The 22,396-nt window shown below is 46.9% G+C and overlaps 1 protein-coding gene across 1 annotated transcript; it reads left to right on the top strand.

Moving 5' to 3' along the window:
- Positions 1-16,437, top strand: LOC121048630 (B-cell receptor CD22). Its single transcript, XM_042288611.1, has 4 exons — positions 1-31; positions 900-1,088; positions 3,496-3,786; positions 16,175-16,437. Exons 1-4 carry the CDS (start codon positions 1-3, stop codon positions 16,435-16,437), a joined length of 774 nt encoding a protein of 257 aa, XP_042144545.1.
- The last annotated feature ends 5,959 nt before the right edge of the window (positions 16,438-22,396 follow it).

Here is a 22,396-nt window from a genome sequence, read left to right as displayed (position 1 = left end):
ATGCGTGCCGTTACCAGTAACGATGTTACTGGTAACGCATTAGGTTTTCAGTAGTGCACTAATGTACTCGTTATAATCCTAAATGGCTACCGAGTAAACTATTTTCGTTACTTACAATTTTACGGCATTGTTTATCAAACAGCGTTACGTGCTATTCTTTACATTTGGTTAAAGTTAGTTACGTCATCCCTCCCTTTAAAGGTCCAACGCGCCTTCGGGACCTCTGTACTCTACATATGCGATAATCAAAAAATAAACACATAATGAAATCTTACGCTAATTGTGAGTCGTGTGTGTGTGTTAAATGTGCGCTCTTTTAATTACACCGCTCCGGAACGCGGGAATCGCTCCATAAACGTTTAATTGATGTCGAAGTTCGCAACCGCGGCTTATCACTACCAAACACTCAAATCAAAAGTAACGCAAAAGCAAAGTTCTTTTTTTTTTTTTTGGAAAGGAACGATACGGTATTGTGCTACGTTACGTTACGAGTAGCGCTATGTATTTCGTTACTTACATTATGTAACGGGCGCGTCAACATTGGTCTACACCCGGCATGCGCGTCGTTAACGGACGAGTATCGATGAGTTAAGCGCGAAACACATGTACGACGAAACCTTCCGATTCGACGTGCGGACTGCCGGAATGACGTTGGGGGGAGAGGGTTTTCGTAGCATCGGAGAGCGTTGACAACCCTCGCCTCCGACCGTCGTATTGCCTGGTCGGACGTCGGATCGGACGGTTTCGTCGTACATGTGTTTCGCGCTCCGATGCTACGAAAACCCTCTCCCCCCAAGGTCATTCCGGCAGTCCGCACGTCGGATCGGAAGGTTTTCGTCGTACATGTGTTTCGCGCCTTAGGCGGGAGTTTATTTTTGTACCGACGCGCGTCGACGCAGAGTTCTCCGGTGCTCTGCTGCGCTGGCGTCCGGACCCCCGTCGTCTGCACGGCACCTCGCTGTCTGACGGACGAGCTCTGCTGCACATCGCGGCACTGGGGCGCCGGCACCAGGGACTGGTGCTGCTGTGCACGGCCAACCACCCCGTGGCGGGGACTGCCTCTGCCTCCGTCACGCTCGACATGCTGCGTAAACAAACAAACAAAACACTTTTATATTTTTATTGAAACGGCGTGTTTTCATACAGGACCAGCTCCTCTCGCAAAGAGCCCCGCCCTTTCCACTTGAGCAGAGCGAACGCGAAACGTGCAACACCCCCTCCCGCGGCGGAAACGGGAAGCACTTTAGTGAGGGCCCCCCATTCTCCTGCTCAGCGGGCACGGCGGAACTGCGCGAGATCATGACTCGCGAAGTGTCATTTCCGAACGCAAACAACACTCTTTACTCTCCCAACGTACTGCTGCAGCCTCTATGGGATTGTACCTTATTAGAGAGTTTTAGTATTGCGTATGGAAGCAAACGCAAGCGCTATGCGTTTGCGTTAGAGTTGCGTGCCCCACGTTTTGCGTACGCCTCATCGCTATGCGCCAATCCAACACCGCAATTTTTGGGCTAGCGTATGCGCTAATGCAAACACACAGTGCTTGCGTTCGCTGGTATGCGCAATACTAAAACTCACAACTGTTTCATCGGCTTCCAACGCCAATGAAACGTGCTGCAGTGAACAGACGTGCAAGCAGGTAGGCGTTCCTTCCAACTGGAAAGGCTGAGATTGACGAAACGACGGAGCGTATAAAGATGAAAGTAACGAAATGTTATGAAAAAATTGGTAGTTAAAAAAAATACTTTTTAATTTTCATTTTTTAATTAAGGGGCATTTGGTCTGAAAGGATTTTGGCGGCGACTTTGTAAATCTTGCCGATTGTCAAAAGTCGCCACTTTCATAGCAAAATATGCTTTACCCAGTATTAATGTAATTTTACGTGGATTTCTGACATTAGTGAGAAGGTCTTAATTGATTTTAGACTAATTTTATTTTATAACTTGGCAATTAAAATGCTGCATTGGGCACCGTTGGCACACTTGATTGTCATATTTGTTCGTGCGTTTGAAATTAGATCGATAAGCAACAAAGTGTATTAGAGCTTGCAAAAATTGCTTATTAAAATATCAGAATTTTAATATTATTATTATTAATACAAATCACGTCAGTTTTGCACCAATTAACGCCACGATCACAAAAATACGCCATTTAACCATATTAATCTTTCCAGAAAGGTATAATTTTTTTGTTTTTCTTATTAGCATATGAAGAACTCTGACGTCGGTATCAAGATAGACAAACGGTCAAACATTGGATGCAATATAAAGTTGCTATAAAAACACACACATACTTCAGCTGTCTGACTCAGATTACGTCTTCGGGTTGTTGTAGTGAGAACAGCGTTTGTTAATTTATACGTTACGTGAACATATTGTAAAAATCGGATTTATTCTGTTATTCTTATGCTGAAAATTACGTTAAAGCAATTAACCATCTAAATACCCAAAACCGGTTAAAAGGCTCGCAGTTTATTATTTCACATGACAATTATCTGAGCGACAAAAGGCAGCGAGAATGCACAAATATCAGCACTGATTTTATATTAAAGGGACACTGAAATCTCCAAAAATTTTTGAAGTGCCTAAATCGAACATGTCTGTCACAAAATAAAGTTTGTGCGAACCACTTATTTAACTAAATAATTACGATGGAGACAGATTTTGAGCTATGAAAGAATTCGAAATTAAGACCTATATCGAGAAAATTAAATCAAAATACAAGTTACTTTCGGTTTCGCTCCAGAATTAAAACGTGCCTTCTGGAGTAAGTATTACGCGGGACACTGTTTTTGTTTTCAAGAATAAAAAGAGGTGACCTGCGCTCGTAACACACCAGCTTCCTCGTATTACCAGACATACTTTGTGTCGCTCAGTGAAGCCAGCACACTAGACAGGTTCAACAGCGGCAAGTATCTCCGACCCTCACTATAACCGCCATTTTGGAAAACGAGTGGCGCCACCTATAGTTAGTTGGGGTCGCGAATAATCTCATGATACTAGGTGATAGTTTAAAATGGAGAACACTATTGTACTGTAAATAACTTTTTTTTCTTCTCTTTTTACATTCGTTGGTAAACTATGGCGACGGCGACGGATTAAGCTAACGACCCGTGACTGGTGGACACCTCCTATATAACAAGGCCGGAGGGATGCATTTTCTATACGTCACCTAAAGAGGCAAGCGCGGGGCTCAGATCGCACTGGAGTGCTGCGTCGACGTTCGGCTGAGGCTTGTGTCATCACCGATGGAGACTTGTCTCAATCGAGCATTGATGCAAGGCAGCAAGACTCGTCTCCAATTCGTAACCCGTATTTGCTTCGCTCTCGAGAGGAGGCAAGGAGGAACTCGCCTCCTTTCTAAGTGGAAAGAGTAGAGGGATTCGCGGGAGGAGTCTGTCTTGCGCTCTTAACCTGCCACCGACGATAGGTGGAACGAGATGGAAAATGTACTTTAAGTAGTTCTATCTTGTTGTTTATTTCGGCGCACACTCAGTAGCTCCGGTGGGAGCGACGCTTGTCCGGCGAGGCCCCCTGGTGGCCGGGGTGTCGGCAGAACTGGAGTGCGTCACTTGGGGCTCCAGGCCGGAGGCCCTGGTCAACTGGACCCTGGGTGGAGTGTCCCTCCCCACGGCCTTCGTGCACTGGGATGGCAACGTGAGCACGGCCACCGTGTCTCTCTTACCGACGGCCGGCCACGACGGACTGCGACTTACCTGCTCAGCCGCCAACCCCAGGGCGCCCACCCTGCCCGCGGTGCAAGACTCCCGGGTGCTTGACGTCCGCTGTGAGTGAACGGCTGAACACTAGAATATCTATAAGACGTCTTATCGTATGTAAGACGTTTTCACAAGATGTCCCAAACCCCGGAAGACAGCTTCAGAAGATCTGTCAGGCATTTTGAAGACATTTTCATAATATCTCTCAGAACTCCTCAAAATATCTTGGTGGACATACTGACGTAACTGGAGAACAAGGAAACTGAATACTGCGCAAACCCACTGGACACGAATTCGCCCATGAGATGTCTTACATAGTCGTCTGTAAGACATGTTTGCAAGATGTGCAAGACCTTTTTGAAGACATCTTGCCAAGTCGTTACATGACCATCGCCTTGCAGTTTCTTGCTGTCATCTTGTAGCTCAGCTAATGTGCCATATAGCCTCTCGGCAATTTAGGTCTGAAGACGCCCTTCAATACAAACTTTTTACTAACGTCTTCGCAAGACCCCTACCGCCTCATGAAGACATCTTAGGAATACGTTACGTGGCCTTAGTCGCCTTGAATCATCTTGCAGTTGTCTTCTAGCACAGCTAATGTGCATTCATTTCAAGGCTATGCCTAGAGATATGTCTTGTAGACGTCTATAAGTCATATTTTAAGAAGTATTGCAGCCCAGAGGCGATGGTGAATTGCCTGAGTTATATAACAAACAACTAAACGTTTCCAGACGGGCTTTTCGGTTATTTATTGTTAAGATTAGGTCTACACACGATGTCTTGCACATTGCGCCAAGGCGTCCTTTCGACGTCTCATGGATATTTTTGTGTTTAGTATGGATGGGTCCTTGGCGGAGTGTGCGTCTGTTTTGCTACCTCTTTCAGATTGCGCAGCGTTCGGAAACAAGCTAATTGAGCAGTGACGCCGATGACGTCTAATAATTAGAAGGAATTATTTTAGGAGAACCATTCTAGGTGTAGAAGATTTACGAAATATTAAGTTTGATTCCACCTGGAAGCCAACTTAACTTGTGCCCTCTAGGTGACTGGTGGCCGCTGAAAAAATCGGCCTGGTCTCGAACCAGGAGGATTTTTTTTTCAGCGGCCACCATTCGCCTAGAAAGCGCCGATTGCGCTTCATTTCAGGTGGAGTTCAATTTACTCATTCAAATGACGTCTGCTCCTGTGGTCGCATCTGCCTGTTACTGCTCGTCATCGAAACTAGCGCGATCTAAGAGGCTGATGCAGCGCGAATAACCAAGATTATGACAGAATGCATCATGGGGAGAGTATACACCATTTCAAATATTTACAAGTCCTCAGCCCAGCGTGCGATATGCTCAGTCCAGCAAGCCCATTTTTATCGCTTCGGAAAGCGAGCCAATAACGCACTGTATACGCGCGAACACTGAAAATGGGGCCTACCAGGAGCCCTTTTTTCGAAAGGTTTATACTTGCACTCTAAAAAAAGTCTGTGCGTCTACATACACGCACAACACTGGGAGAGCCAATCACCGCAGCTTACGGAGGCAGCTCAGCGAATGACAATGCCGAAACATGTTTAGACCAAAAAACGCAGTCTGAGTTGTGACATTAAGCAATGCGAAACGTCACGCTTGCTTGCTTAATGTCACAACTCAGTCTGCGTTTTTTGGTCTAAACATATGTTTCGGCATCGTGATTCGCTGAGTTGCCTCCGTAAGTTGCGCTGATTGGGTCTTCGAGTGTTTTGCGGGAAAGCAAACTCACGGGATTTTCTTAGAGTGTGGGGACAAATCTTCTTGGCAACGAAGCCAAAGGTATGTGTAACCGTGCGCTCGCGCGCATTGAGTGCCGATCGCAGCTCTGCTGTTGTGGTTTACACTTCTTCTGAAATGCCAGGAAAAGTGGCCCCCGAGTTACAGAGGACTGGTGACGTCACAGCAAAAAGTAATGATGTATACTCCATTTCAGTTTAAGTGTGAGCCTGGCAAAAGGAAAGCGCGCTTGTGCAGCGCAAGCACTGTTCAGGGTCACATGCTCGCTCTTGGAGCTTCGGCCTTGCCTGCGCTTAAAGTGAAGCAGAGTATAGTCACAGCATTGTTACTTTTGACTGGAGCAGAACATGGACTTGGTCACCCAATACAAAGGGAATGGCCATGACCATTTTCTTGGTATCGGGAGACATCTGCATCTGCGAGACTTTAGATGAAGATAATTAGTAAATTCTAGTGAACGGAAGGCAATCGGTAACTGCATCAAACCTGCATCCGAAGTTCCCGTATCCGCATTCGTAAGTCCTGTTCTATACTATACCCCCAACAGACATGCATTTCGAAATTTTATATTGATGGGTCAAACAACACTTGTGGGGCACGTAGGCTATATAAATTAAACGCGCAAAATGCCATGCATACTGTTCCTTCTTTTCTCGCAACACTACACAAATATCAATGCCGAGATGAGTCAATTACTTTATATTTGCATATTGTAGGATTTATGAAACAATTGCAATGTAAAAGACAGCCGTTGTGGAAGGCTAAAACAATTTACACCAGTACAATGAAAGCGAACTTGGAATTATTCGTTTATAATTTTGGCTTTTCCCTCCCGCAGTTTCAAAACGGAATGCAAAAAAAAAATGAAGTTTTAGTAAAGTTTTGTGATAACAAGGGTAACGATACCCAATACTCTGCTGGCGCGTTTGCACATGCATCGTTTCGTTATCTGCTATCGCTGTCAGGCCCCCTAAATTGTCTAATAAAACTCCCTCATAGCGCCGAAGGTATATACATTTTTTTTTAATTATGTGAGAGGAAGGCGAGAACTTTTCAACCATGTCCCATTAATTCCCTTCATGTCCCATTAATTGCGTAAGTTTCCTTAGCCTTCCAAGACGGCTATCTTCAGATTTGCAATTGCAACATGGACCATAAAACCTGTAAATCAGTAGTTAATTATTTAATTTGAGATAATCAGTCATAATTTAATTGCATTCCTTCTTGAACACATTGTTCAAGAAAGAATGTTGAGCTGGCCGAATAAATCACCGGCGGAGACCGCATAGAAAAAGGAGCCTTGACAACTTTTTTTTAACAAAAACTGGACCTAGTAAAAAATGACATTCTATATCGCTCGTTTAAACACCTGAGAAGGACAAAATTCGCATAAAGTATTGAATGCTCAGAAACCGCATTTGTCTAGCAATGTGCCTCACCAAAATTCGCATTGACGTGCCAGTCGACTTGGGTTTCATGGTCCCCAGCTGTTGCCAAGCGTTTCCCAAAATCCTGCCTCGCCATTCGCCAGTGTTCGCTATGCCGCGAAGGAGAACCTGTCAAGCATTGTAAGAAACGATTAGGAGAGTATAGCTCAACAGTTTTTTTTTTAAATCTTGCCTAAGCATACTCACATGTTTTCCTCGGACTGTATTACATTTTCTTATACTTTGGAACAACCAGGTTTGCAGATGCGTCACAGAAAGGTCCAAGGAACCCACATGAAAGCACGAAAATACACTTGTTATGCATGTATGCAGGCGAATTTCTTTCGTACATTTGTGACAACCTAAACAATGCAAGGGAACGAGCAGTTTAAAAATTTTGCCTTTAGCCCCCCCTTCCCCCCCCCCCCCCCCCCCGCCCCATTTTTTTTTTCCAAAAAAAGAAACAACAAAAACACGAAAACAGGACAGAAAGGGAAAACACAGGAATCGAACCGTCGATTGCCCTGTCTCCTTAAAAGCCACGTTAGAACGGGTTTGTACGGTTTCTAACAGTGCATCATCGAAGCACGTCTCGTCGACATTGCGATGTTTCGTAGAAATATTCCTTGAACTGGACTCTCTTCTAACGTTTCGCCGTCAAATTGCTTTTTCACTAGGTGAACTATATTTGGCTTCACGTCGCTCGCTGAAAGTAAACGACAAGTACATTTCATACACTGTATAAAAAGACACCCAGGTGGCCGACACAGCAAAAGCAAATCCTAGAAAATCCCGAGGTAGGTAGGCGTATCAGGGCCACCTAAGCCCGCCGTTGGGAAATCCCGGGCAGCAGAACCTGCAGAAAGAGGGCCCTCCTTTTTGTACGCGCCGTCGGTCGCGTAAGCCCACAGCCATCGTACGCGGCAGTAATACGGGCCCTAAAGGCGTACCGCCGGAACAGTGACGCAAGGCAATCATCGTTCCAAGTTGATATGCAAGGGCACGTCGCGACAAAAGTTGTCGACGAAACGTCGCAAATACTGACAATAAAACGAACTGGGTCTCTTTTCACTCCAGGCCTACGAAACAATCTGGCGATGAAACGCCATTCCACGAGTCAATTATCACTGCGCTGCCGTCATAACGCTAACATTCAACCTGACACTTTCAGCGCCGATGCAAAAAGACGTTGGCAGTTTGTTTCACTTATTGTCAACTAAGTTGCCGACGTCACAACCTGGATCCCGGCTGTTGCAAACGTAAACACGGCGACGCAAACAGAGGTCGGGGACGCCCTTCTCTGACGGTGGACCGATTTATTCGTTCATTCTTTATTGATTTTGCAGGCCGTGGCCGGCAGGGCGGTACAGGAAAAAGGCATTATTGCCTGATGAGCTTCGATGAGTACCAACTTGTACGCGCGGCTTAACATTCGAGTGATTGAATTGATTAGGATAGCTAGCTCACAGAAAAAAAAAACACTCGCGGTTCTTGTGGCCCTACTAGTCTGAGCGTATCTTCCTAAGACGCGAAGGCAATGAATCGACGTCTTTGCGCTCCCGTTCGCTACGACGCCATGTTGATATGAATATAGATATGCGGCTAACCCCTTTGTGTCGGGGGATCCCAGCATACTGGATCTAGCCAATTTATTTCTTATCTTCTTCTTGGTTTCTCTTCCACCAGTAGGCCAGTCTTTTTTTTTTTTTTTTCACTCCACCATCGGCAGAGGCTGCGGGCCCTTGCCCATGGTGCTGTCGGCGCCGTCGTTGCCTCTATCGTTGACCTCCTCGTCGATTTTCCGAAAGCTTCCGCCGCACGGCACTTCCGGCTGCAGGCCCGCGCACTCCAGGATGAGGTGCTGTAGCGTTTCTTCGGCCCCTTGTAAACACAGGGTGCATCGCACGACGGTGTCCGTGTACTTTGCCCGAAGCAAAAGTGCTCGCGTTCCCAGCATGCCTCCTCGACCGTCGAACAGAAGTCCACTGCCCCTGCCGTTGTCTATAAAATCGATCTTCCTCACTTCCTGTTTTTCCCTAAGGGTTCTGTCCCGCCTTCTCCGCCCTCCGATGAGTCTCGGTCTTGGTGACTCTCGTGTGGATGTTTTCCATTTGTTGTTGTTCTGGAGCCGGGTAGAGGAGAGAGCTGCTTATGTTATACCTGAGGGCCAGCTGGCGTGTCCGTCGCACCCACTCAGTTGAGAGGCTCTTGAGGTGGATGTATTTGAAGGCTTGCTCACCACCCTTTCTGCATTTGGCAGCGACGTCGTTCGGAGCCCAGCTTGTCCCGGGCCTTTCTAGCGTCGAAGCTGGACCACCCCTGTTCCCCTGCACTGCCTCGTCAGGTATTCCTCGGCTGGCTCCCAGTGCTGCCCGTTCAACTTCTCTCTGGCGCACCTCTAGGCACTTACGCGTGCGGGACGACAGGCACAGAACTCCAATCCCAAAAGTAAACCCGGCACTCCCACCATCTTCCACGCAGCCCGGGCGATCTTGAAACGGTTGTAGCCCCAGAGGGCCCTGGCGGTCGATATTTCCTTGGACCTCCTGCTCTTAGCCCGGAACCTGGTCTAATGGATTTCGTGGTAGTTTTGACCATCCGAGATGTGGATCCACAGGTACTTGTATCGTGCAACCCATAGTACTTTTCTCTTTGGATTTCCAGGTCATCTGCCTCGGTACCTCCTCTGTCCCCTAAGCCCATCAATGCCGATTTTTTAGCACTGAAACTCAGCCCCAGTGCCGCCCCCATTGTGCTGCACTAGCTCATGAGGGCCTGCATGCCTTCTAGGGAGTCTGCAGAACGATATCATTGGCATAGATTAGCCCAGGTATTTTTCCTCCCCCACTGGTTCTCTTCCCTTTTGTATATTCCAAGGTCAAGCCCTCGGCAGAGCCCGGCAATTTCTTTTCGAAGCCCGCCATGTAGAGTATAAAGAGCAGTGGCGACAGTGGACAGCCCTGTGTTCAGACCCCTGGTGATGGCTACTGGATGAGTCATCTTTTGTTGCAACTGTGCCACCACAGTCGTCTCTCTGTAGATTTCCTTCAGCAGGTTGATCCACTCCTCTCCGGGACCCCGTTTTGTCAGTTGCCTCCACAGCTTCTCATAGACGACTGAGTCGTATGCCCTGCTGGTGTCGAGAAAAGAGAGGTACAGTGGACGCCTCTCCCTCTGTGCGATCTCTATGGCCTGGATCAGTACGAATTAGTTGTCCTCAAGGCGTCTCTCCCCAAAAAAACATTCTGTAGTTCCCCCAGGACTCCTGCCTTTGCTTATGTCTGCAGTCAGTCTCGTACTACCTGCGGAAACACGCGGTAGAGTACCGATGTGATGGCTATGGGGCGATAGTTGCTTCTGCCCTTTTTCCTTGTAGATGAGTCGGAGTCTTGATGTTCGCCACTCCACCGGTACCCGTCCCTCCCTCAGGATCTGGTCGAGGATCTCACGCAGCAGTGCTCTCTTCTCTGGCCCCAGTTCCTTGAGCAGTCTCATTGGGATACCGTCCATTCCAGTGGCATGTGGTTGCTCCTATTCCTTTGACTGCTCTCTTTAACTCCCTCTCCGTGATTTTCTCTCTGCCCGGTTGCTCCTGCAGTTCGTCCTCCGTGTCCCCCTCCCTACAGTCCATCTGTCGGCTGTCCCCCGCGAACATGTCCCTAATCTACATCTCAGTGTATCGGTCGGTTTCTCCAAGATCCAGCTTTTTTCTCGTAGTGTTGCCTCTGATATCAGCATCCTCCCTGGGTTGGCCTTTTTGGCCCTGTACATGCCGCCAGAACTTCAGCTGGGCTTCACGTCCTGCCTCCCTCAGTTATTTCAGGAATCTCTTGTCTACCTTGGCCATCTTGCTTTGAATCAGAGCTGTCACCTCTATTTTTCTGCTCTGGTATTCCCTCCACTTTCTTGAATCCTTCTGTAGAGTGACTTTTTTCTCCTTCTTTTGTTTCCTTACGGTCCCATGCAGAGTTCTGTTTGCCAGTTGCCTCCTTGTAATGGTCCTCTTTCACCTTCACATCTCACCATCATTTTCTCCTCCTCTTCACGTGTCGGTCTTTTCAGTTGTTTTCAGGTGATCACTCCACCACCTCATGAGGCCCCCGTACGTCTCCACCTGCCCGGTTTCCACGTCTGCCTCCAGCTTCTGTGTAATAGTTTGTGCTTCCGCTCGCGTTATGTGGTGTGGTTTTATAGGTTCCCTCCCTCTTTCCTGTTGGCTTTCCTCCGGAAGTGATCAACAATCTGTTGTGATCACTTCCCAAGCTTTTGTCGCCTTCCTCGTCTATCTCCATCTAGATCAGTTTTTCATACAGGTCCGGGGACACTAGGCCATAATCAATAGTAGAACTCATCCTTCTGGCCGTCCATGTCGTCTTCCCTATGCATATGTCCCGTGTGTTGACGACTACCATGTCCAGGTGTTCCGTCATGTCTTGCAGCAGGTTTCCCTTACCGTCTGCTCTCCCAATGAACTCCTCTAGGTATGTGTTGTAGTCGCCTTCCATAACGGTAGGTCTCCCAATGTTGTGATAGTCTTTTTCAATGCACTTGATGAGCTCGATGTTTGTCTCGCTGCTATCTACCCCCGTCCACAGGTAAACAACTGCGACTGCCACCTTTCTCCCCGCCAGTATCTCTTTTAACCAGTGTTGTGCCCGTTACCAAAAAAAAGTAACGAAATAGCGTTACTCGTTAGTTTGGTAAAAAGTAACGCGTTATCGAGCTACGTTACTCTTTTACAAACGTAACGATATACCGTTACCGTTACTTTTCAAAAATTACGAACGTTACTTTTACGTTATTTTTACGTTACTTTTCTGTTCGAGTACATAGGTTTGGCAGAGATGTATGATAAGCCTTCTTAACAAGCTTGGATAAAGATAAAAATGTACAGAGTGGTTTCATAGTGTTTTGATGCGCGAAGCAGCTTAATTTTCGGCATGCATATTAGGCATTGAAACTGTAAATTACCTGATTCTGTCTCCTTTAGTTGATACATTTCATTCCGACCTGCTCGCCATGGCGACGGAGTTTCGTTATTCATGCCCATCTCACGCGCAGAACGAGTCGGAGATGGTAGTCAATCGGCTTTTATAAACTACAGCATGCGAACGAGGACTGCTGGAACACAACCAGAAAACCATCACCCTTCATCTGTACACCAGTTTTAGTAACAGTCCGGTTCATACTATTACCAGAGACTGATTTACTTCACTATCTGGAACAGGACACCGGTTACCAGCACACTGGCTATAATCACTTGCTGCCTCTTACCGGCAGTAGCTCTTAGTTTTTCTGTAAAAAAAAAAAGGTTTTGTGTTAGTAAGTTTTCTTTCCAGGTTTAAAGCTTTTTTTTTTTTTATTATGACCTTAGGGAATTAAAGACTAATCAAGCGAAAGATTCTTCTGTGTACAAATGTGGGTCAGGAACTTTCAGGCAGCGAGGGGGAGAACGAGGGTAAAAATATTCCACAAAGGGTGTTTCTTTTTTTTTTTTTTGAAACTAGAGTTATGAGCAAATCGCTTCGCCACTAGTTGTCCACTGTTGTAAACGGATGTCTCTCCACGGCTCCCCCCCCCCCCCCCCCTCGCTGTCCACTTCTGCTGCACAAAGCAGGGGGGAGGGGGAAGAGGAGGGAGGGGAGGAGGCTGTAACGCAGTCGTTCGTTGAAGCCTTGTGGTGGTGACACGATGAAAAAAAGAAAAAGGAGGATGAACGGAAATAGCTGGTAGCCGAAGGTTTGATTCGCCTTCAAAAAGTGAGTTTTTTTGTGTTTTTTTTAACTTTACTTTGACGGATGCTGGTTCCGTGCAGCAATGAGCTAGTGCAGGATTTTGAGATGAGCTCGTGCAGGACTTCACCAGTTTTGGTCAAAAGTAACGAGTAACAAAATTTGACAACCGATACCGTAAAAAAGTAACGGAAATACTTTACTCGTTAGTCATTCAGAATACTAACGAGTACGTTACTGCGTTAGCGAAAAATGTAACGCGTTACCAATAACGTCGTTACTACTAGCGCGTTACTTCCAACACTGCTTTTAACCACATGTGCTCCCTGCACTCTGGGCTTTGTCTCTGCCAGCCTGGCCCACTAAAGCATCCTACCGCCCCCCCCCCCCTCTTTTCCTCCTTTCATTGCCATATCCGTTTGCCCCATCCTAAAATAGCCCTTCGCACTTAGGGGGTCTTTCTCCATCTCTGAGGTGGGTCTCTGTAACAGCGAAAATTCCAATCTTATCATCTTGCAACATCTGAAAGGCCTCTTCCCTTTAGGCCGCTCTACTTCCTCCCTGCAGGTTTAGAGAGGCAATCTTCACTTCTCTCTTTTTCGTTTTCGTTTCTTTGTTTCTTGTTTCCTGGCCTGGTGCATTTTTGTGTTTTCCGCCTTTCGTGTTGTTGCGGGCACCATATCTCTCTTTCTGCCTTTCCTTTGTGGGTACGTCCCTGTGGGGGACACATCGCCTGGAGTTGTCCCTCGAGCCGCTGTAGTCTATGGTCCAGAGTCAGCCTGCCTTCCCTTCTCACCCGCCGCCTTTTCATAGGTGTCGCACATTTCCCTGGCATGCCAGTCCTAAAACAATTTTTATTCCGTTCCCGATGCATGTCCCTCTTCAATTGCTGCCTTTCTGTTGTTGCAGCCACCTTCCGTGTCGTTTCCTGTTCCCGTGTTCTTTACCACCTCCACCCTCGGTACCAGCTGCTAGCTGATCTTTCTTGACAGCCTGTTTCACTTTATACACCTCTCGCTAAGTGAGTCCCCCTTGTCTTTGATTTCTGGGACCTCATACACCATAAAAGAGTGTTTCGGAACTCTCGTGGTGCAGTCTCTAAGCCGTTTCCCTAGCTCCGCTGCGATTTCTTCCACTGCCTTTTCGCCTTGCACGTCTGTCACTCCCGCATGTATGACCACCATCTCTGCCTCTACATTCTATGTTTTTCCATCCCTCTCCGCTCCCTCCAGAGACTCTTTCAATTGTGCTCCTGGCTTAGCCGCAAAGTGAACTTTCTTGTCGCAATCTACCACCTTTAAATTGGCTCTCTTTATTTTGAAGGCATTAGTGTCCCCTATCACTAAGACTCACTTGTCCACCATCTTCTCTTCGTCCTGTTTCTTTGTCCTGTCATCTGGGTCCGTCCTCTGCCTCCTGAGGGCCTCCTTGTAGCTCCTGAACATGGCCTCTTTGTGTTTGGCATCTAGTCGGCTGTCCCTCTTGCTCCGTTTTCAGTTCTCCGCTTCCCGTTTGTTCTTGGGGAAAGCTGCCTGTCTCTTTCCCGTCTGTGCGGTATGTCTCCTTTTCTTTGACTCCGTCTCCCAATTCCAACTTTTGCGGCACGTTTTCTGGCCCGTTGATCGTTGGTTGCGCTGGTTTACACGACTTGATCCAGTGATTAACCACTTCCTCTAAGTGTTTTTCTCTTGCACATTTGCTCCTCCATTATTGCTCTCAATTTTTTCTCCGCCGACTTTCTCACGCACCTCTCTTCCTCGAGCTTCGCCAACATCTTACTTTCTACTGCCGCTCTTTCTGTTTTTGCCTCCTACAGCTTTACCCTCATTGCCTCTCTCAGGGCATTAACTTGCCGTTCGATGTCTTCCTCCAAACTGCTTCTTCTCGCCTTATTTTCCTTGCACACCGTACATTTGTACGTACTGCTCTCTGCCTCCATGTATGATTCAAACGGTTGTCTCGCTGCTATCTACCCATTTCTCACAGCCTTCGGACCTACTGCCGCCTTGTCCCGTTTTTCATTTTCCCCTTGACCGGTTGTCTTTGCTCTCCAATGTAAAGTCAGGCTGTTGAGTGTCTCCTTGCCCGGTTTCCGTGACGTCCCGACCACCACCCCTAGATTCCATCGCTTTGTTGTGCCCGACACGCCGCGTCGAAACACTTGCGCACTATTGGACCCGGTTGTTAGGCCTAACTTTTCGTTGAGCGCTTCGGAGGATGGGCTTCGTGGTCGCCCCCACGGTCACGGCTCCGCGCCAGACCCAAGTGTCCGGTGGTAGCGATCTCAGCATGTCTATATATACATCTTCTAAAAATGTATCCGCCACACTGCCGCCTCTACACTGATAAGAAAAATATATTTTACCGCTGGCGATTTGAAACCGCCATTCTACCCTTGACTTCGAAGATATGTCGGTTTGTTGAAGCCAGTGTTGCCCCTTTACTTGTTGCATTTGGTCGCGTTTCAACCGTTTAAACTAAAACCATTTTCGTTTTGCGAAAATTTGTCCTAACTTAAAACGTTATTTTGTTTAACAGTTAATGTAAGGTAGACAGTATAAAACTGAATTATTTTACATATTTTACTTAACTTTAATGCTTGAAATGAAATGCTGCTACAATTGAGCCACATCCAATCCACACAGCTACTCAGTCAAAGTCCTATGGGAGCGTACGTGTGCACCCATCAATATTTTGGGAGAGAAGGATACGAATGATGGGAGTAAAAGTACACCATTTGAATGGCCGCCAGGTGTCTCTGCTTGGAAATGGGTGTGAGCCCGATACACCCACATACACCGTTTTTTTCTTAGAGTGCAACACAATCCTAGAGCCACTAAATGAGCTATATGCTTAAAGTATCGCAACGTTGTAGTATCGGCACTCTGTTCCCCGATATTTTTATGGGCGCCGCCATCTTGGTGCTTAGTACAGAGCAGACGCAGCTGCCGATCGTAAAGGCCCCTATGCAGAGTTGCATTTGATGGCGTTTGACTGCGTGTCGGCTGCGAGAAAACTAGGACATCCTTTCTTCTGATGTCGAGTGCCAACCTATTCCTTGAATTGGATTCCACGCTTCCTACGAAACACAGATGTGCCGATGACTCGCTTTCGACTGTCGACACAATGCAGTAAAACGCACTCAAACACTCTCAACACTGCCAATCAAGGCAAGCAGCGCATGCGCTCTAGCGGCGTCTCTGTTGCGGAGAGCGTAGCGGAGTAGGGAAAACGATCTACGAAAACTCCCCATGACTTTGCTCCGTCGCCAACTGTTCAAACGTTTGTGGAGGACGGAAAAGCATCTCCTGCGACTTCAGGTTAAGCTTTAGATAACTGGCAACCATGATTTTAAGCCCCAAGATGGGTGAGTGACGTTTCTCATAAGCGTAGCTTATTCAGTGGCACGGCGCAGCGGCAAAACAAATTCCTTATATCTGTTTCTGCGTTTGGAGTCTGCATGATTCTTCGCTTTCCCGATTCACCACCTGCCCGGGCTCCTCAACATTTTTCAAGTTTTACGTCAATGTTACGTGGCAGATCCGCCAAAAGCGCGCCTGGAGCCGTGCCCAGCAGCCTCGACCTGGTCCTGCCTGCGCTGCGCGGCTGTGTCCAACCCGGAGCCATCGGAGTTTACTTGGTTCAGGGACGGCATCCGCATCCAGGGCCAGGCGTCGGCCGTGCTCAGACACCGACAGCGCCCGTCTCGCATAGAACGGTTCCAGTGCGAGGCCCGAAACGTCCTAGGTACCGGTAGGAGCGAACAACTCGCCTTGCTGCTCCTCGAACGAACGGGTGAGTAACCTATCTATACGAAGTGCAAGTACGTCTGCTTCATGCCCAGGGGCTGTGACAACGTCAAAACGCCGACCTCTGATTGGCTCCGAATGGAAGGACAATGGGTAGACCTCGAGGCAGCTAGGATTGAGGTCTACAGCAACTATCTTTCCAATCAGAGTCAATCAGAGCTCAGCGTTCCGACGTCATTGCAACCCCTCCGCAAGAAGCAGACGAACTTGCTCTCCGCAGGTGCCTCGAACGCGTCTTCGACTGGTGTTTATCGTCCTATACGAAGAACTAGTCGTCTGCTTTTTGCGCAAGGGTTGCGGTGACGTCGGAAAGAGGCTGAGCTCTGATTAGCTCTGATTGGAGGATAGTGGGTAGAGCTCGAAGCAAGCTGCCTTGGGGTCTACCCACTATCCTTCATATAGAACCAATTAGAGCTGGGCGTTCTGACGTCGCCACAACCCATGCTAAAGAAGCAGATGAACTTGGGCTCCGCATTCCCCTCATGCACTGAAAGTCGTCCCGAAGTGGCAACAAATCACATCACAAAGGCCGAAGTGTTGTATGCTGTAGGATGTCGCGATCCTGATGGTAAGGCCTTGAGTTTTGGAAAATAAGCACGATATAATGTGCGAGCGTCGCTGTCGTCACGGCGTCTCAAGTCCTGGCTGCCGAAGCTTGCGTGAACCGTCAAGCTGGAGAGCGACCTGCGGCAGATCAGGCGTCTGCCCTGTCTTCCTATTGGCTCGAGACGCTGCAATTATTCATTTGTGCTTCCTCACTCTGAATGCTTTCATTTCAAGGTTTCAGGACGTTGTAACTGTACCGTGACTTGAGTGGAGGCTTCAAACTTTCTATTAGTGATCATCATCATCATTATCGCCACCATCATCATCATTATCATCATCACCACCACCACCAATACAACCATCGTCGTCGTCATCGTCATCATCATCATCATCAAATTTCCTTTGAGTATTGTTCATACTTTGAGGGTCCGAACAATACTACCTACAAGGCAAGGCCTGTGCATGACGTCGTCGTTAGTGAATCCCCCGACACGCCCCAAGCGGAAAACAGACTGAAGGCCAAGAGACTTCGCAAAGCTGCAGGGGGGAACGGCGCAGGCCATTGTCTTCTAGATGGTATTGGTCCAAATGGGTATTGTACGAGGGAGACGACATCGCGTGCCAGGTGGGTTTTTGAAGTTAAGACCATCTACTTAGGCGCGGTCTCTGGAGTACCCACGCAACTGGTGGCCGCTGTGCTCGTCCTGCTTGTCCTGGTCGTGACCCTGGTGTTCTTGGTATGGACTCGGCTCAGAGGACGGCTTCCGGGCTTCGCTGGAACTCGCTGCCAGGAGGCCAGAGGAACCGTCGCTAGCGCTCCATCTGGCGGAGCTCGACGGCTCATCCACGCGCCCGCCTAGGGCGGATTTGCGGAAAATAAATGGGAAGCCTCCGATTTTGTTGTCACTTTCTGTCTCTTATATACGTGCGCCATTCACTTATAAGGCTGCGTTCTTGTTTCTTAAAATTTCAGGGTAGGGAAGCTCAACGGGACACGAACGAAGTGAAGACGAGACAGTACACAGCAAAACACTTGAGAGTGTTTTTCAAACTTCCTCGTTGTGATGCCCGTCGGAACTGCAATGATGGCGTTTTCTGCTTTGTCAATGAGAACGAGAAAGGGTGTCATCATCCAATAGACACGCAGTTTCACAGTGCCAAAAATAAGAAAAAAGAAAGCGTCAACGTTTGAACCTATACGGCTATTGGAAGATGGTACTGATAATCTAGAACTGATTAGACAATGACCAGTTAGTGTTGATTAGAGTGCTATACGGAGCAGTATAAATATACGCAGGAGCTTTCGCTTCGTGATATGTCCTTCGGAGATCTTAACGGCTCCCCAAGTAGCGCAGAGAATCGTCGCGACAACGGGCCGGCCCCAAAGAGGTTATCGGGTCAGCGTCGTGTGCCAGTTTCGTCCCAGTTGTGGTTTTGCTACACCATAACGAACCCGGCCCGACACCAGCCGCCAATTCCGGGCCGACAGCGGCTCCGCCCCCAACAAGTACACCCCTCGCCCTCCTTCGTATTCGGGAAACCGTCGGCTACCACCGGTCCAATCTTCCCGTTAGGAACCAGCGAAGTCCCAGCGACGGCCCGACATCGTGTGCTACTTGGGTAATGGCTCAATCTGATTGGTTGCAGAGTGATGATCTCATTGGCTGCAGCGTGAAATATATGCTTGGGACCCGCCACGCGCCCTGCGTTTGGCTCTGACGTCACGTCACTGCGGTGGCGCTGCTGTCGCTTCTCCCGCATCTGGTTTGTATACACGTGCAATGCCCACACCTGGCGTGGGCAAACGCTTGACTCGTTGGCAAACACTGCGTTTTGCGTTTAGGGTGTACATTTCTAATAGTATACAAAAGTCCTAATGCTAATTAGATTTTTTTTTTTTTTACAGTTGAGTTGTTAAGGGCTAGTTTCCCCAGGACCGTGTCCAGCACCAAACAAATGTCGACACCCATGGCCGACACAACACTCTGGTTGCCGCCGTCGCTCATAGATGGCGGTAGCAGTCCAAAGTGTTGTGTTTGCCGGTTGTCTGCTCACCGCCGTCGATCATGGATCGGGGCAACCTTCGGAGGAAGACGAGGGGGAACGGAACGAGCGGCGATGTGCGCAGCAGCGCGAATGGTTCCGCAGCCGCCGCGAGGCCGCTATCGCCTAAAGTTCCACTGCGTCAAGCGCTCCAGATTCCCTTGCGAAAAAAAGAGCAGATCGCTCGCCTGGAACGCCACCGCCGAGAACAGAAGCTACAGCTCCGCCGCCCTTCCTTCTTCACCAGAGTGGAAAGGCTCAAAGTTATTTCTAATTCTTTTTTTAACCCTAATGTACCGGGTGCCTGCACTGGGGGCTGAAGCGATTGTTTTTTCCGGGTATTCTGCAGTAAAGTGTAGACGCGCGTGCATTTGTACGTATAGAGTGCATAACGTGTAAGGTGCGCATTTTTAAAATAGTATATGTATTAATTGAGGTCTTTATAAGGTAGTTTTTAAGCCACGTCAGACTGCTCTCTTGCGTCGTTGCTCCAGATGAGGTGCGTCGTCGGAACGACACGAAAAAAAATTAGAACGATAGACAGGTTGCGACAAGTCGACCAAAGTCACGCATTTCTGAGAAAATAATTGATTTTGTGTGTATGTGCGTGTGTGCGTGCGCGCGCGCGTGCGCAAGTGAATGGAAGCGTGTACAAAACAGGATGTCGAGATTAGAAACTGCGCCCCGTTTTGTTCCGTCGAGAGACAGCTGCAGCAGTGGCCGCACCTGACGAGCCCTCTTCGTAGGGGTTACGGATGAGACGGCCCGATTACCATTGAATCAACTTGTGGCAAGCCGAAATTGCCCTGCTCTTAATTTTTTTCGACCGCTGCCAAAAAAGCAGTTACACTATTTTTCTTTTCTCTATCTTCCTTCACAAAAAAAGAAATCTCGCAAAAAACAAAAACAAAATCCCGTTCGTGGTAATCTTTAAAAATTAAAATTCGAAATCTAGAATTAGTGATATATGTACTGCGTGTGTATGTATGTGTGTGCACGTGCGTGCGTGTGCGTGTGTTGCCTGTGCTTATGTCATTTGTTTACTACATAGACATTGTTACTTTCTATCCTCTAGCCGTAAAACTGCTATTAAATATATAACGCAATATTTTTTCTCACTTGAACTACTGCCATTTAGCTAGGGGGTACAACAACTACAACTAACCTGAAAAGTACGTTTGTATTGCATAAAATAGTACTAAGAATCATGCGTAAGGTGTGATACGATATTTATACCGACCCACTGTTTGAGAGGCTTTGTAAAGATATGTCGACATTATGGTTGTAGACTCACTGTGAAGTATACGGTACAAAACTATGTCATAAATTCTGTTTATATTTACTTTTTTTAGAGCGAGAGAGAGAGAGAGAGGAATTCAAAATTCGAAACTGAGCCAATTTTGACGGAAATTCGGAGTTTATCTTGGGTCCATCGTTTCCAAGGTATTAATCTAAACTCAGTCATATTAGGCGAGACAAAATCAATGTAAAGGTGGCCGTGATACAGGGCTAAAGGCGATAAGCACACATTCCTGTTTATCTCAGTTTCGCTTCACGTGGATGTGGCCCTCTTTAAAAAATTACTCCCCTGCTATGCTTAGCATCACTGAGGCAAGAAAAGAAATTACAGACGTATACAGGTCAATGTAATGTGAAATTAAAACGCAGCTCTTGAGGTGTATCTATCTATCTATCTATCTATCTATCTATCTATCTATCTATCTATATATATATATATATATATATATATATATATATATATATATATATATATATATATAGAGAGACAGAGAGAGAGAGAGAGAAAGAAGAAAATTATCCACGAAAAGGCATAACAAATGAATGTAATAAGTCCAACGTATTGAGCGGGGACCGCTCTTTGTCGGGGTGATTACCTTCTTTGTTTCTCTAGATTGATCCCGTCGTCTTCCATGGTCTTGCTGCCATTGCAGAAAAAGTGTCCCTGGCGCGTTTCCACTTCCATCACCAAAACGCCAAGAACAAAACTAAGAACAAATAAAAAACAATATAAATGATTAGCGGGTTTATGCTGCTTTTTTTAGCCAAATGAGTATGCCCGGACTTTCATCAATCCCGTGGGTAAGTGATTTGAATTTATAAATAAAATAGCCTCTATTAGTTTTCTTTCGCGATTGGAACTGAATCCTGATTGAAGAAGCATGACTGTTATTGCATCAAAATTGTGGTCCGGTAGGTTCATCTGTTCGGAAAATGGGAGATGTGGGAGGGAGTTGGACGTGTGATTTGTGATTGTTAAATCGTAGTCTGAAAGGAGTTCCGGTTCGGCCTATGTAGTCCATATCGCGCAGGTTGCATTGTAACACGTAAATGACGTCTGCCGTATCGCAGTTGAGTGTTGCATTAATTTTAAAAGATAAATCTGATTTGGCGCTCTTAATTTGGTTGGTGCGTATCATGTGGTCGCAAACTTGGCATCGCTACTTTCCGCAAGGCTGGCAACCAAAAGTTTGTGAAGGTGAGCTTTTGGATTGTACCATGATGTCCTTGAAGTTCTTGCCTCGTCGGTAGACTACTCGTGATGTCTCTGAAAACAAGGTGTTAAGTTTGTCGTTCTGCTGTAAGATCCTAAGTGTTTCCTAAGAATATTATTGAAAATTGGGAGGCTGGCCGAATAAGTAACAAGAAGGTTGGTTTGTTGATTCTTAGGTACACTAAGTCGAGTCTATATAAGTTGTGATCTATCAAGCGCTCGGGCTTTTTTGATGGCCTTGTCAATAATTGCAAGGAGATATTTTTGTTCGGTGAGCACTGTTTTTAGATTTTCCGCGTTACGATCAAAATCAGTTACGTTGGAACAAATTCTTCTGAAGCTATGAGCTTGGGAGAACGGAATGCTGGTTTTACAATGCTTAGAGTGTAAACTGTGAAAGTGAAGGTACTGTTGGCGGTCTGTGGGCTTTCTGTAGAGTTTCGTTGAGAGGCTATTTCCGTGAATTTCCATTGTTAGGTCCAAAAAAATTATGTTGATTTTAGAGTAGGAGTGCGAGAATATAATATTAGAATGAATGTCGTTAAAATCACTAATAAATTTTTAAAGTGTCTTCCTCTCTGAGTGGCCAAATTATAAATATATCGTCAATATATCGTTTATAACACAGTGGCTTTAATTCGCGGTTAGAGAAGAAGTGGTACTCTAGATCGGCCATGAAAAGATTGGCATATTTCGGGGCCATCTTTGTGTCCATTGCTGTGAAATGTATCTGAAGAAAGTGCTGCCCTTCAAACTCGAAGTTTTTATGTTCTAGAACCAATCTAATTAGTGTTACAAGGACGTGATGGCTCCCACCATTTCTGCTGGACATTTTCTTATAAGCACTGAATA

The sequence above is a fragment of the Ixodes scapularis genome, unplaced genomic scaffold, assembly GCF_016920785.2.
Source record: "Ixodes scapularis isolate PalLabHiFi unplaced genomic scaffold, ASM1692078v2 PGA_scaffold10__122_contigs__length_95168666, whole genome shotgun sequence".
Classification (NCBI taxonomy): domain Eukaryota; kingdom Metazoa; phylum Arthropoda; class Arachnida; order Ixodida; family Ixodidae; genus Ixodes; species Ixodes scapularis.
The sequence above is the reverse complement of the archived record's forward strand: the minus strand, read 5'-3'. Positions and strand labels throughout refer to the sequence as shown.